General features: G+C 42.4%; 1 protein-coding gene across 2 annotated transcripts in view; it reads left to right on the top strand.

Annotated features, from left to right (window-relative positions):
• The window catches only part of LOC109314840 (radial spoke head 10 homolog B2-like), a 43641-nt gene that overhangs the window by 10563 nt on the left and 18304 nt on the right, over positions 1 to 14774 (top strand). For both annotated transcript variants that reach the window (XM_019542174.1, XM_019542173.1), the window contains exons 9-16: positions 146 to 287; positions 2075 to 2196; positions 3318 to 3507; positions 4114 to 4225; positions 6186 to 6265; positions 6669 to 6817; positions 9365 to 9472; positions 10487 to 10660. In XM_019542174.1, the coding sequence (XP_019397719.1) occupies positions 146 to 287; positions 2075 to 2196; positions 3318 to 3507; positions 4114 to 4225; positions 6186 to 6265; positions 6669 to 6817; positions 9365 to 9472; positions 10487 to 10660 (1077 nt within the window). The remainder of the gene's footprint in view (positions 1 to 145; positions 288 to 2074; positions 2197 to 3317; positions 3508 to 4113; positions 4226 to 6185; positions 6266 to 6668; positions 6818 to 9364; positions 9473 to 10486; positions 10661 to 14774) is intronic.

Below are 14774 nucleotides of genomic sequence, written 5' to 3'. Positions count from 1 at the left end.
TTGCAGTATCTCATGGATTGCAATTTAAACTTGATTTAGATTACAGAAGGAAGCCTTCTAAGTGCTAGGGAGGGCATTTCTTTTCTAGTGATCTTTTTACACATATATATATAAATAAAAACAAAGAGCCTCCTCTTCTCTCTAGGGAAGGTTTGTCTTCAAGAATGGACATATTTACGAAGGAGAGTTTATAAATGATCAAATTGCAGATTATCCCACTTTTCAAGTGGATGCAGTGAATACACAGGATCTGAGTGGTATTTGCACACAAAGCCCCATTGGCACTGGTAAGCAGCCTGAAGTGACAGGAAAACAGAGAAGTTTGGTTTAAAATATTTGAATTACGTGAGTGATATATGACTTTTAAATGGAAACATATACATGTCCCACAGATGTATTGATTAATAAATTAAATTAAATTTGAATTAATAATAGACAGACAGGGTTCTTTGAGTAGATGCAAGATCTTTTGTTAGACCAACTGAGTAGTTGGAAAAAAGTTCTTAGCAAGCTTTTGGGCACAGTCATCCTTCTTCAGGCATAGGGAGTCTCTGCCAATCTGAGACTCCAAGGAAAAAGAGTAGCTAAATGTGTAAAGTAAAAAGGAGAAGCTAAAAGACAACCAAAATTCCCAATTACTAATATAAGTTGTTTTGGATAATTGCAGATTTAGATCATAGTATTGTCATTTAAAAATTAAACTGATTTTATATTACATTGGTTTCCTAAGTCTCTGTTCACTAGACCAAAAAGTAAATATGTATCTAGGTGACAGGAAAAAAAAAGTTTTACATTTTCATGATCAGTCCCTTCACCTACAAAACAAGAAAAACCCCAACAACAAAAACCTGCTGTTTGGCTGCTAAGTTCAGAAATGGAAGTGTCTATAAGGCTCTCAGTGTTCTGGACCTTGCATCATGCTTTCAGCCTAGGTATTACATCACCCATGCAAAGCCTGAGACATGGCCAAACTAGATAGAGTATAAGTCATGAGCATACATGTACAGATGATTTAAACCTCTCCTTTGCTCTGTCCTGATTTGGCAGCAGGTTGGGACAAACTCTATCCAGATGAACTTGTAATTTTAAAATCAGTAGCTATCTTCTGCTAAGAACAGTCAATCTTGACAAGGACACACAGGTTTCCCTTGCTTTATGCGGGTTCTGTATGTGAATTTGCTCTATGCATAAATCCTTTTTATATAAAAATTTGCTCCATGCATAAATCCTTTTTGTATAAATCCTTTTTATACTAAAAATTCATTATATGCGAGATAAATTCACTCTTATGTGATCAGTGTGGTAGAAGCCCCCAGTCAGTACTTTATGCTGTGCATTGTGGGAATGAGGCACACCAGAATATCTACTCCTGTGTGAACTTGTGCTCCTCGCTCGTTGTCTGCAACACGTGTTTCTGTAGTTGCCATCCTGATTATGATAGTGCCCTGTGCTTGCGTGTACTGTCTGCTGTTGGTGAGTACCAAAATTATCTTGTAAAAGTGGTAGAAATGGGTCTGGGGGTCAGTAAATTCGAGGTCTTGGAATGTATCCCAATTTGTTACATTGTAAAGTGTGTTCCCTTTATGCAAATTTGAGTTATGCACCGTTTTCCAAGAACACATGTACAGCATAAAGTGAGGGAAACCTGTATAATAACATTTTCCCACTGGCTGTACCATCAAGAAAGGGCACCATCAATTATTTGTTCTTTGCTTCCACGCTTCTTCTCATCCTTGACAATGAAGACTGTTTGAAAAGTCTTGCCATGTGCTGCTAAATCTATAATCTAGGTGTATTTGGAAACATTGCAGTATGGAAATTTAACAAGAATAGCCTTTAATAGAATAACCTGGTGTGATATGTTTCATTAATAAGGTGCATATGTCTTAATGTTTCTTCATGTGTATCTGTTAAGATTCGTCCAGTGAAACAGTTGTTTCATCAACTGAGTTAGGTCTTCTGTTCTTGAAATCAGTGAGAAGGAGCAGAGAGAATAGAGAATATTATTTTATATTTGTATATCACTAGGTATTTAGTGGAGCAAGGCTAATTGTTACTTTTGCTCACTTGGTAGAGACCATCAGTATAACTGATGGCCAAGGAAATACTTCTGTTTTGGGCTCAAACATCGAACTAGATATATCTTCATTGCTGGACTTGATTCCAGAGAATGACAGAAAGGAGGAAATGAAACAGGTAAGAGCCTGCATCTGCTTTCTTCAGTGTGCCTGGTGCTGTTCTTCATTCTGTGTAACTTGATTTTATTTGCATTTTATGTATAAGCCTGTATTCACCTGTGATCTGAAAGTGTGAAGAAGGTAACCAACAACAGCAAGATATAGGAAGGGACATACCAAACAGGCAGTATTCCTCTTGCTGAGCATCCCATAAAAAGTGTTAAAACAGAACACTTCAGTGCAAGTGAAAAAGCATTAAATGTCATAAGATTTGGGACAGTAGGGAACCTTTGTGGACATCTACATGTGTGCTGGACTGCACAGTTACTGCACAGTCCCAATGCTTCATGGATTTTATCTCATGCTGCTTCCCACGTAGCTTGTTGCTACTGCGCAGTAGCATCGGCATCATGGTTCACGCCTGCTGATGCTACGTTGCTCATCACTACAGTGACATTTGCATCTGGTGTAGACACACCCACGTTCTACAAGGTGTCATCAAAGAAGTATAACATTCCACTTGCCCAGTCAAATTATGATAGACAGTTCTGAAAAATTAAATTCTGGGGGCAGGGCCTGCCTTTTATTCTGTGTTTGTACAATACGACTTTGTTCACTCTACATGACTTCTGTGTTCTTCTGTAAAGCAAATGATATTGAAGGCCTCTAGCTATCTTACACAATTTGTGCAGCATCAGTTCAAGTTTCCCCTGGACTTCCTGCCAGTGTCTCTTGTACTTGACCTGTGGGGACAAAAGGCAGTTCAGGCTCCATATCTATTGTGTTTGGACTTTCTGTGCTGTGACTGCCAAAGGGTATCTGGTGTGTTAGATTTGGTATTGTTTTGGGGAACTGGATGTTTGTCCACTGGTAAATTGACCAAAGTCCCTGGCAGATGTTATTTCTACCAAGCAACAGTTTTTAGCACTCAATGGAAACTCGCACCATAATTTATTGTGCAAGTAACCGTTTAATTGCACAATAGGTGTAACGTGTCAGGGGCTTCGTGAAACACATTTGTTTATCCTGAACCATCAAAAAAACAGTTTTTGATAACAGATTTTGTCAGGATGGGTTTAGTCGAAACAATATCCATGTGAATAGACTACAGCTAACACCTACATTTATTGTTTTATTCAGATAGAATATGCTGTGTTGAGACACATCTCAGAACTGAGAAGAATCTACAGTTTTTACAGCAGTTTAGGCTGTGATCAGTCACTTGACAACACCTTCCTGATGACTAAGCTCCAGTTCTGGAGACTTCTAAAGGACTGTCAGTTTCATCATTGCAATATAACCCTTGCTGATATGGATAGGATACTGAATGGTTTGTATTCCTATTTATTGTTGTTGATTAATCAAAGCTTCTAATCCTTTGACTAGAGGACAGGGAGCCTGATAGGTGAATTCTACACAGCTCTCAGATTGGCTTGTTCAGGGGCACTTTGCTTACTTACCTCAGTTTCCCCAGTAGGCATGATAAGATTTACTTAAGTGCTTTGATATTTTCAGGTGAAAATAAACCCAAAATAACATGTATACATGCGTGCGTGTGCACACATGCACACACAGTCCCTTATTAAAGCGGTATCAGCTTCTGTGTCGGGGAAGATCTCCAAGAACTGCTCCTGGAAAGACAGAAAAATGCAGGCAGGTCCAGCCGCAGGATCAGACTTTGCCAAAGGCTAGAAGAGCATTAATAAGTTTTTTCCTTTCTAATGATCCTGGTGATTCCCTGTTGGCTGGCTTGTTTGGCAGTAATGCCACTTCTGCTGTATTTCTTCTCAGGATGCTGTATCAATATGGCAGATCATAGGATGCTGGGAGAGGGCCATAGGGATATATGATGTAATTTTAGCATTTGTAGATCAAAGTGATTCAGTTAGCGACAACAGTAAGGATTCTTGCCTTCATTTTTTCCCTTCTGTTTCAGGAGATAACGTACCACCTGAGGAGTTGCATTCTCCATATGAGACGTTGCTGCTGAGAACATTTTTGTCTTACCTTATTCATCTAGCATTTCATATCTATCACAAAGAGCATGAGTAAGTTGCTTTTTTTTATAGTGTGAATTGTTTGAGTTTCAGTAGTCAGCTATTATGTAATTACTAGAGGGTAGCCTGTCTCAGGATGAGCATGATCACTGTTTTTACTTCCTTGACCCCTCTTCTTTTTCTGACCCCTCTTCCTTTTCTGTCCTTTCTTTTTCTTCTTTTTCTTTCTCCTTTTTGTGGTTATGTCCTATTCACAGTCCTGCTGAGTAGATTGATTCTGAATTTTGCAGGAAATAATCCCCTTCTGATTTCTACTAGTATTGACTTGTTTACAGAGTGTCCTTGGCAAGCATGTTTGTTTCAAATTAATATTGACCGGTGGTGTTTGGGCTTGCAATACAGAGTTCTACAAATAATCTAAAGATTCTTACTCTCAAGGCTTGTGGAGTGCAGATTTTGGTAAAGCAATAGTAGGATAAAGCCTAAACAACAGCATCAGTATGGGGAGTGCTTTTGCCTAATTGGTAATGCTTTTTAATGTGTAATTGCATAAAAACTTGCATTTGTTTCCTTATACAAAATATGTTCAGGGGAAAGGAGACAACTGTGAAAATTTGTATTTTAATAGGTTTTAGAAGTTCTGTATGCCTGTAGGCCAGTAAAGAAAAGCAAGCAGTAATGAACAACATATCACTTTTAACAGTACAATTAAATCTGGCAGTTCAAGCAGTAATGAGTGTGGATTCCAATAAAGTGTTAAGGATGTGCTCAGAATTAGAAATTCTGATTGTAAAGCCTTTACCCTTTGTATACTATTTATCCCTGTAACTTCAGTCTATAGGGTTTATCACATTAAACCTTTCAACATGTATCAATACCACCAAAAAAACACAGTGACCCCAATGAAAAAAATCTGAAGTTCCTAGCTTATTGATGTTTTCGGAAAGGGAGTGGAAGGAGTTCAGTCTGGGGGTTTTTTTAGCCCCTCCTGGAGGGTGGGGATGTGGGTGTATTGGGGCTCCCTCTGAAGGTGCGGGGGGGGCTCCAATTCATGCACCCCATCTTTCAGCACTGACTGGAGAGCCCCAAGAATGGGGCTTCCGCTGCCTTTCCTCCCTCCCTTTCTGAAAATAATGGACACTGGCAGAGAGGCCTGGCCGTTGCTATATGAACCTGGCTGCAGGCTCCCAGCCCTCAGCTAGGTTCCCCTCCCTCCTGGAACCAACACTGAACTTCTGTTTGGTCTGGGGTAACGTTGTAACTCAGAACGCTTTGCAAAAATTGTTTTGAGTTACAGCTGGGAACTGCACTTATTTTGCAGTGCTATATTTTACATACAATTTAAGTTTCCGTAAAACCTTATGCGACATTATCTAGAGCCACTTTCAAACCTGTGCTCTAGTCCAAACCCTCTGACCATCCCCTTAGCTCACTCCTCAGAAGTTTTTTTGGAGAATCAGAACTGACACTGAACTTCCCTGTAGCACTACTCTTCCCCTCACCGTGTGTTCATTTAAGTGCTGCAGAGCCTAGTATAAGAAGTCTGTTGGTATGTGACTTCTGGCCTGTCTGTACCATACTTCTTGTCTTGACTGCCTATGATCGGAGCTTAGCACAGGAGAGACTGGTAATAGGCAGACTGAATCCTAGCATGGCATCTGCTGTGTTTGCTGTTCAGTTGTGCTAGTATAGGTAATATAGACAGAAATGGGTGGCTCATGTAGTTGAGGCTAGTTAAGAGTAATCCTGAGGGTTGACCTTAAATAATAGCGTAGACATTTCCTTGGGCACGTCGGTATTTTTTGAAAATCCCACCCAGTACCTGTATAATACATATAAAAGATAACTAATACTTTGTTCTTGAGATTAATAAACATAGTTTGTCCTCTCAGAGCTACACAGTGGGATAGCATAACATAACTTTACTGGATAAACATCCAATCAGGCAATTTTTGCTAGTACTTTTTTGTACAGATTGACAGTGTAATATAACACTTCGTTTTAATTTTAGTGAGAAAGGACCATATCTATTCAAGTGTTTCTCAAAGATGATGTCCAAGAACATTATTCCACATGCCTGTCATGTACAAGGTAAGTACCACTTTTCTTTGTTATACAGAATTCATTACCATTAGTGTAGTAACTACATTTTAACTTCAGCAAGTAAAGTTCTTAGGGTAGATGTTGGTTTAATAAAAGATATCACATCTACTTTAAGAACCTTGTCTGCCTATGTCCTTATACCAGGAGTGGGCAAAATGTGGCCCATGGGCCCAACCAGGACATTCTATCCAGCTCATGGGGCCCCTAAAAAATTTGAAAATTAATATTTAACTGCCCATGGCTGCCTGTCATGTGGCCCTTAATGGCTTGCCAAAACTCAGTAAGCAGCCCTCTGCCTGAAATAATTGCCCGCCCCTTCCTTAGACCAACACAGCTACAACCAAACCCACCAACATTTTAACTTCTGTCATCTTCCATTTCCCTTCTACAGGCATTTTATTTCACAAACAGCAACATACTGCCTCTGCCATAAATTACATTGATAAATGCTGGGAGATATACGGAGCCTTTTGCAGACCAAGCATTAGACCCCCTCATGAACCCACAATGAAGATGAGACACTTCCTCTGGATGTTGAAAGTAAACACATTTTACATGCTTTAATTTGTGTTTTTAAGTGTTCACTTATTTATCCTGCTTGCAGTAGCTATTTTAAATGGTTTCTCCTAAGGGCTTGATCCTGCAAATACTTTAGTGAATGAATTTACTTGTCCTAAGATGTCCCATTGATTTCAAAGGGATGACTTCTTTTGAGTAAGTTCCTTACATAATTAACTTTTTGTAGGATCGAACTCCAAAATCTCTGTTTCTGTTTCTGGATAATTTAGGTTAATTTCAAGTATATTTTAGAATTTATATAATGATTTTTACTAGCAGTTTTTGTTTGGCCATTAAATTATTTCAACATTTTAATCCTTGTGTTTAAACTGTAACATTTGTTGTGGTCAAGATTCATAAATCCAGAATTTAAAAAATATTTTATTGAATGTTATTTTATAAAATGTTTTAATGTTAAGTTTGATTAAACTGCTCTGGAATTTAGGGCTGTAACAGGGAGCCAGCAGACTCTTGTTACTTTAAGAGAAAACTGCAGCAGGGTAAGCTGGCTAACTGCTAAGGAAAAGGCAGACTTGTAACCAGCTGCCGGCAATAAGGAGAAGGTGGAAGACATTTAGGCTGCTTAGTAGTCTAGAGCTGCAAACGACAGTTAAGCAGCAGCAAAGCAAAGGAGTTGATTCATTAGGCCCAGAATGTAAACCCCTGTGTGGCTGCAGAGTCAGCTGACCAAAAAGGGGCAGGGCTTGAGGAATATAAGCCCACATCCTGAGCCAGGGCAGCAGTTGGATGCTGCAGGAGAAAGAGCTCCCAAGTAGGAATGCTACAGGGGAGTGCCCGTCTGACACCACCGCTGCTCTTGAGAACTGCTAGAAAGGCACTGATACTTTAAGCGGGAATATGACCCTGTGTAAAAGAGAGGTTTGGTTTGGTTTGATTTGGTTAAAAGCGAGCTGAGATTTATGTTCAGGCCCAGTATGTGTAGGGGGGAGTTTGTGTTATACCTGGAGGGCTTAATCTTTTGGTATAATTTAAGCCACCAGTTTGGGTTGGAACTGTCAGGGGTGGAGGAGATCCCAGCAGTGTTTGAGGCTTGTGGCAGCTTTGAGCTCTGCCAGGCTGGTGGTGGCTGAGAGGACCAAAACCTGAGGGAGAGAAACAGGAGGGTCAGCCTGAGGCCAAGAAGGTTAAGGCCACAGCCCAAAGAGGGGCACAGGCTGGGGCCAGGGGCTCACAGTCCAAAGAGGAGAAGAGACAAGAGCCTGAGAGGGTGAGACAGGAGGCTGGAGCCTAGAAGCCAGGTCCAGCATGGTGGGCCTGGGCTAAAGAGTACAGCTAGAGAAAAAGGGCGATGGCCAGAAAAGCTGAGGCCCTGACAAGGGTGTAGAAGCCTAAGGAGGCCCGATATAGGACTTGGGCTAAGTTTTTTTTGTTTTGTTTTTTTTTGCACCAGTCCTGGAAGCACTGCAATACCAGGTCAATGCATGGAGTAGACGGAGCACGCTCCGGTTCCACCAACCAATACCAAAAAGAATCTGGTCAACCACATGGATAAGTTAGTGCAGGTCATAAGTGCCTGTTGAAATGATTAATGGGTTACACTTGTGAGGCCTGGGCATAGCTGTAGGGGAGGTCAGAGAGCACAAATAGCCTTAAGGTAATGGTGCTCTAGGGCATGCATGAGCCAGGAGGGCTCACTTAACATTCAAGGTACAGGATTTGGGACCCAGATCTGAGAGAGAGCTGCTGGGCAAGAGATGTACAGGGGCTCAATCTTGGGTCTGGGGACAGCCTCCCTTATTTCCAATTACATCAAGGCATGGCAGGCAGGGAAAAAGGGGTGAGTACCCAGGGAGCCAGAGCACAGCAGGAGCTGCGTGGCCACTAAGGGTCACCATGGTCCAACCTGGGACTCAGTCCTTGTTACAGGGCTTATTGAAAGCACATTGAATTCCTTTAGAAGGAGCTCCTTTTATATCAAGAGTTCTTGGATCAGCTGCTGTTGGTTTTTTTAAAATCACAGTCAGCTTACCTCTCGAGACATGCGCTGCTTGCTGGTAGGTTTCCTCTGCTTTCCTGTGGGAAATGTATTCAAATAAACCCCACTTTGTTGGCTTAGTACAAGGATGTCAAGCATATGGCCCTTGGGCTGGATCCAGCCCATGGAGCCTCACAATCTGCCCCCTGGTGCTGCCCCTGAGTCTGATCAGACCCAACCAAGGCATGTTGCATACCTGTGGTGTAGTGCTGGTCCACAGGTTGGGTCCAGCCCACAGACCTTGTCCCCTTGTAAGTTATTGGTTGATGGTGAACATAGCTAATCCATAAATGTTCCTAACGTCTCTGTTTAGCATACTATGCGAGTATGAGTGTAGCCCTGACGTCAATGGCAAAATTCCCAGTGAGGAACTGGGGACCAATTCACCTTGTATATATTATGGATTACCTTGTGAGGGGCCAAGTTTTGCTTCCCCTGAAATCTACTGAAATTTTGATACTGATTTCAAAAGGAAGCCAGAACAGGCCTGTGTTATAAATATCTTGGGTCCTAATAATATGTTTTATGTACAGGATTTAAATATTCTAAGCAAACAATTAACTTCTCCAAAAGTTGTGGATATACTGGCAAAAGAAAATCCTTTTGTACGTGACAGAGATGACACCAACTTGGAGCATGAGGTATGAAAGGAAAGAAGTATTCGTTAATTCTTATTTCAGATCATGAAAAGGCAATTGCTACAGAAACCTTTGGTGTTATTTTTAGAAGCTGCCAGCAAACAGTAGATCTTTGTTTCTTCTTCATCATATAGTTTTTTGAGCTTATATACTTCTTATTGTTCCATGGTGTGCTTGTTATTGTGGCCTTCTGACTTCCAGGGTCCATTCTCTAAATCTTAGGGTTGTTCAGCAAGTACTGAGAATATTTTTTTAAAGTACAACATACAGTGATATTCACGACAGTGGAAGACCCTTTGCAACCATTAATTGCTAAGGGGGGAACTGCAAAGGGGGGAGGAGGTCTCAGCAATTCAGGACATATTGGAGGCTTTAGGACAGCTGTGGGCCTCCAGATCTGCATGGGTACAGGTCCCAGAATGCATGAAGAGGGGGCATGAAATGAAGGAGCCTATTTCCCAGCCCATAGGCTAAAGTACAGAAGGACTTTCTTACATCCTTACAGCCAGCCTCTGATTCCATTCCATCAGTCCCTACAAAAATTTCCCTCAGGCTTTGTCCAGGAGGCTAAATTTTACATCTAAAAATTAGTTTTCACATAGTAGAAATCTCTTACAAATAATGTAACTGAGCTTATCTTTTAATATTTGTATTTGATAGTATGGCTGAAACAAGTGCATTTATTATCCAAGTAAAGAGAAGAATCCATTACCTGGCCATTGCTATGATGTAGCAGCATTGTATGCAATGATTCATGGTCAGCCAAAACCTATGTGAGCCAAATGACAATACTAGTTATCTTGCAGCCCGTTAGGGAGAGGGAGATTCTTGAGCTTTGATATCAGGAGTAGTGAAAACTTAGCCAGGCAGATAATGCATTATAGTATTTTCATTTAGTTTATATAATGTGAAATATTGTATAACCTGCTAATCTGAAAACAGGATTTAGTCATTTTGATCAGCTAGACTTTAACCGTGTTCAGAGATTAAATATTTTCTTTCTTTGTTTCACTCTAGTTGGTTTTTCTTGAATTCTTTGAAGCTCTCCTGGATTGTGCACTGTTATATGTTACCAGTGATATGATTAAACAGCAAGTAGAACATGTCACTCAGAAAAGAAGCAGTTCTAGGAGTGAGGATTATTCAGGAGTCAAGCATATAGCTCAGCACCCAGAATGTCTCTCGCATCAGGTAAGGTTGATACATGATGAAGTAAGCTATGTTATAACTGCTGTTATTACTATACCCATAGATTTCTGTAATTTCTGTAAGTGTTCTAGTTCCATAGAAACAGATTTAGATGTCTACTTTTCATGGCTTCATGGAAAAACGTGCAAGTGTTTGTGGGAAGATGACAAGTGGATGGACATTTTTGATAGAGTGGAGGAAGTGATATGACAACAGATGAGTGCCTTGCTTAGAGTAGTTCTTTGGGTAGATGTGATATCTTTTATTAGACCAACTAAATACTTGGAAAAATTTGTTCTTTGCAAGCTTTCAGGCACAAACACCCTTCTTCAGGGATAGGGAGAGTCTGTTGGTGTTTGTGTGCTCTCCTAGGTAGAATAGAAGCCAATATGCAAAAACAGTCTGTGAAAATGCAAATACATGGCAGTGAGGATCTGAAGGAATGGGAGGCAGTAGGTGAGAGACAGGGAGGGGCAGGAGGAATATAGAACTGGTGATAGAACGTAGCTGGTAAAATGCAGACAGGTTACCTGGGGTTATCAGATGGCAGGCAGGTTATAATGTGCCGTAAATCCAATGTCTGTATTTAGTCCATGATTTTTTGTATCCAGTAGATTTATGAAATGAAGTTTGTAGGTTCATCTACAAAAGGTGTTTTGTAAATTCCTTTTGAGGATTAGAACTGAGAGATTGGAGAGAGAGTGGTTATCTTGTGAGAAGTGTGCACCTACAGGTAACTGGGTGTTTTTGTCTTTGATAGATTTTTGGTGTGCATTCATTCTGGTACAGTTATTGTTTGGTGTCTACATATTTTCCATGAGGGCATTTAGTGCACTGGATGAGATTGTATTATAGTTCTGGAGGTGCAGGTGTAGGGTCCAGGAATGATGATGGTTCTGTGATGGGGTGCAGTTATTGTAGGAGTGGTAGAAATGTGTTGGGCAGGTTTTACATTGCTTGTTCTGGCATGGTCTGGATCCATCTGGTGTGCTTTGGGTCATAGGAAGTTTGCTTCTAGTGATGAGGTTGGTGAGATTGGGTGCTTGTTTAAAGGCTAGAATGGATGGTTCTTGAAAGATCTCTTCGAGAATTGAGGCATCTTGTAGTATGGCTTGCAGTTGTTTGAGGATTTTCCATATAGGTTCCCGGGAAGAATGGTATGTCACCAATGATGTGTAATTCGTGGGGATTTTCTTTTTGTACTGCAGCAGTTCTTCAGATGGTATCTTGGTGGCCCTTTCAAAATTATGATCTCTCTCTAGAGGAGTGTGGTTGGTGGATGAAAGCCTTTTTGAGATTTCTGAGGTTTGTGAGTGGGTATTCTCAGTGCAGATTTGGTGGTATCGGAAGGCTTGGCTATATATTACAGCTTTCATGGTGTGTTTAGGGCGGGGGTGGGCAAAATATGGCCCATGGGCTGGATCTGGCCCACTAGGCCATTCTATCCAGCCCACGGGGCCCCTAAAAAATTTAGAAAGTTAATATCTATCTGTCCTTGGTTACTGTCAAAAATGACAGGAGCCAGGGGCAGTAGGACCTAGGGGAAGCCCCGGCAGGCTCCTACAACAGCAGGGCCTTCCCGGGCCCCCCCAGCCCCACCCAGCCAGAAGCCCCAGGAGGGGCTTCTGGCCTGGTACCATGTGGCTCTTCTGGTATGGGAATCTCAGGTAAGAAGGGCAAGGGGGTGGGAAGGGCAAGGGACAAGCTGATGCTGAGCACAGAGAAAAACGGCCCCTTCTGTGCCCCGTGGTCGGTGCTCCCTGCTGCAGCTGCTCGCAGCCTGTGCGGGGCTGTCCTGAGCAGTGTTTGCTGCTGCTGCCCACCTGGAGCTCATGCCGCAGTAGGCTGCGGTGAGTCTGCCACCACTGCTCCTGTGCTGCCCAGCGTGGGAGCTCCAGGCGGGTGGCAGCAGCAGCAGCAAACACTGCTATGTGGCAAGTGGGGGCAGGGGGGGTGTGCTGCAGCTGCTCCTGCTACAGTGCAGCCCTGATGGGTAAGCCCAGAGCCAGTGCGGGGCCCAGGCTGGCAGTCTGGGCGGGTTACAAGCTGGTGCTGAGCGCGGGGAAAAGTGACCCCTCTCCCACCCCATGGTCGGCACCCCGCACTGCAGCCGCTCGCAGACCGCCTGGGGCTGCCTGTGCCTGCTCAGGACAGCCACGCGCAGGCTGCAGCAGGGAGCACTGGCCACATTGTGCGGGAGGGGCTGCGTTTCCCCACGCTCAGCTCCAGGGGCGGGGCTACCCATGTGGCCCTCGACAGCTTGCCAAAGCTGGGTAAGCAGCCCTCTGCCCAAAATAATTTCCCGCCCCTGGTTTAGGGTGATTGTTGGTTCTGTGTAGCTATGTATATTGGGCCATGGGTTTCTTGTATATGCTGGCTTGTATTTTGCCATTCTGGATGTTGTTCATAGTGTCTAAAAAGGAAAAGTTGCTGGAGTATTCAAGAGACAGTCTGATGGAGGGGTGATGGTTATTGAATTTGTGATGGAATTCAATCAGAGACTTCAGGTGTTTGGTCTAAATGATGAAGATGTCATCTATATATCTTAGGTATGGCATGAGTTTGATGGTGCAGTTCTTGAGGAATTCTTCCAGGTGGGCCATTAAAAGGTTGGCTTACTGGAAGAGCATTTTGGTGCCCACACCTGTGCCCATGGCCTGGAGGAATTGTTGGTTATTGAAAGTGAAGTGTTGTATGTGAGGATGAAGTGTGTAAGTTCAGTAATATCTTTTAGGTCTGTATTCTTTGAGGTGTAATCTTGTGCTTGTAGATACGCGAGGCAGGCTTGGAAGTCATCCTGGTATGGGATTTTGGTATATAAGCTGGTAACATTCATGGTCGCTCGGAGGGTATTGCTGGGAAAGTGATCTATGTTTTTTAAGTTTTTGTAGAAAGTCTGTTGTGTCTTGGACAAAACTCGCTCTTTGGGTGATGAGGTTTTAGGATGGATTTGATGAAAGCCGATATTTCCTCAGTTAGGGTTCCATGGTTGGTCTGCCTGGGTTTTTCTTGTTTATGGATTTTAGGGAGTGTGTAAAAAGTCCTAGGGTTAGTTAGTGGCGGAGGATCCCAGTTCTGTAGTTTTTCTTGTAGTTCAGATGGACATGATGTGATGGTGGTTTTTAGTTTAAGGTGAAAAGAGGAGTTGGCTCTTCCCCCATTTTTCATAGTAGGTGGTATCAGAGTTGTCTCTTGGCTGCTTTTATGTAGTCTTCATAGTTAAAGATAACTATAGTTCTTCCCATAGGCAACTGGTAAGGGGTGCGTGGGGGTGCACATGCCCCCCTGATGGCTGACACCAACGCTGTTGGCAGGGCTGGTGCCCCTCCCGCGCGACAGGGCCGCTGCTGTCGGTGGCTTCTGCAGGTGCCCCCCCAGATTCAGGAGGCACCAGTCACTCATGGCTCCTCCTTTATCTGCTGGTTTTATTACTATTTGGTGGCTGGTTCTTAGATTCTATGGCCCTTCTCTCTGAAAGTGAGAAGTTGTTGTAGTGGTGTTTGTTGATTATTTCATTGTTCATTCTTTCCCTGGAGCAGTCAATATAGCGGTCAAGGTTTGACTTTCATCCACTGTGAGGTGTCCAATCTGATGGTTTCTTTGGATTTTTTGGTGTTAATCTATTCCTTGATATTGTCACAGGATGAAGTCTTGTTGACAGTGGATTAATTTTGGTTGTGGAAATATTCGCTGAGACAGAGGTGTCGAGAAAAATTCTTCTAGTTCTTCATTGTAGTATCTTATTAGGGTATTTTTCTGGACAGAAATTAAGGCCTTTTAGAGAGGACAGAATTTTCAGCTTTGGTAAGGGTGTACATGGAGAGAGTGATATTTGGGAGTTGATTGGTTACTTCAGCTTCCTTGGGTATGAAGTTGGAATGGTGTACAGTATTGCTCTTGTTTCTCTGCTGGTTGCTTAGTGGCTGGGAAAGTTGTTCCTGTAGAAATTGGTTCCATTTCTTCTTTTTATGTTGGATGGATGTTGTAAAAAATCTTTGGTAATCTTTTTATATATTTCATAGTTTCATAGTTGGTAGGGTCGGAAGCGACCTGAGCAGATCATCAAGTCCAACCCCCCGCCATGGCAGGAAAGAGTGCTGGGGTCAAACGACCCCAG

This window comes from Crocodylus porosus, unplaced genomic scaffold (genome assembly GCF_001723895.1).
Source record: "Crocodylus porosus isolate Cpor-Errol unplaced genomic scaffold, CroPor_comp1, whole genome shotgun sequence".
NCBI classification, from domain to species: Eukaryota; Metazoa; Chordata; order Crocodylia; family Crocodylidae; genus Crocodylus; species Crocodylus porosus.
Note: the sequence above shows the minus strand (reverse complement) of the source record. Positions and strands in the feature narration are given on the sequence as shown.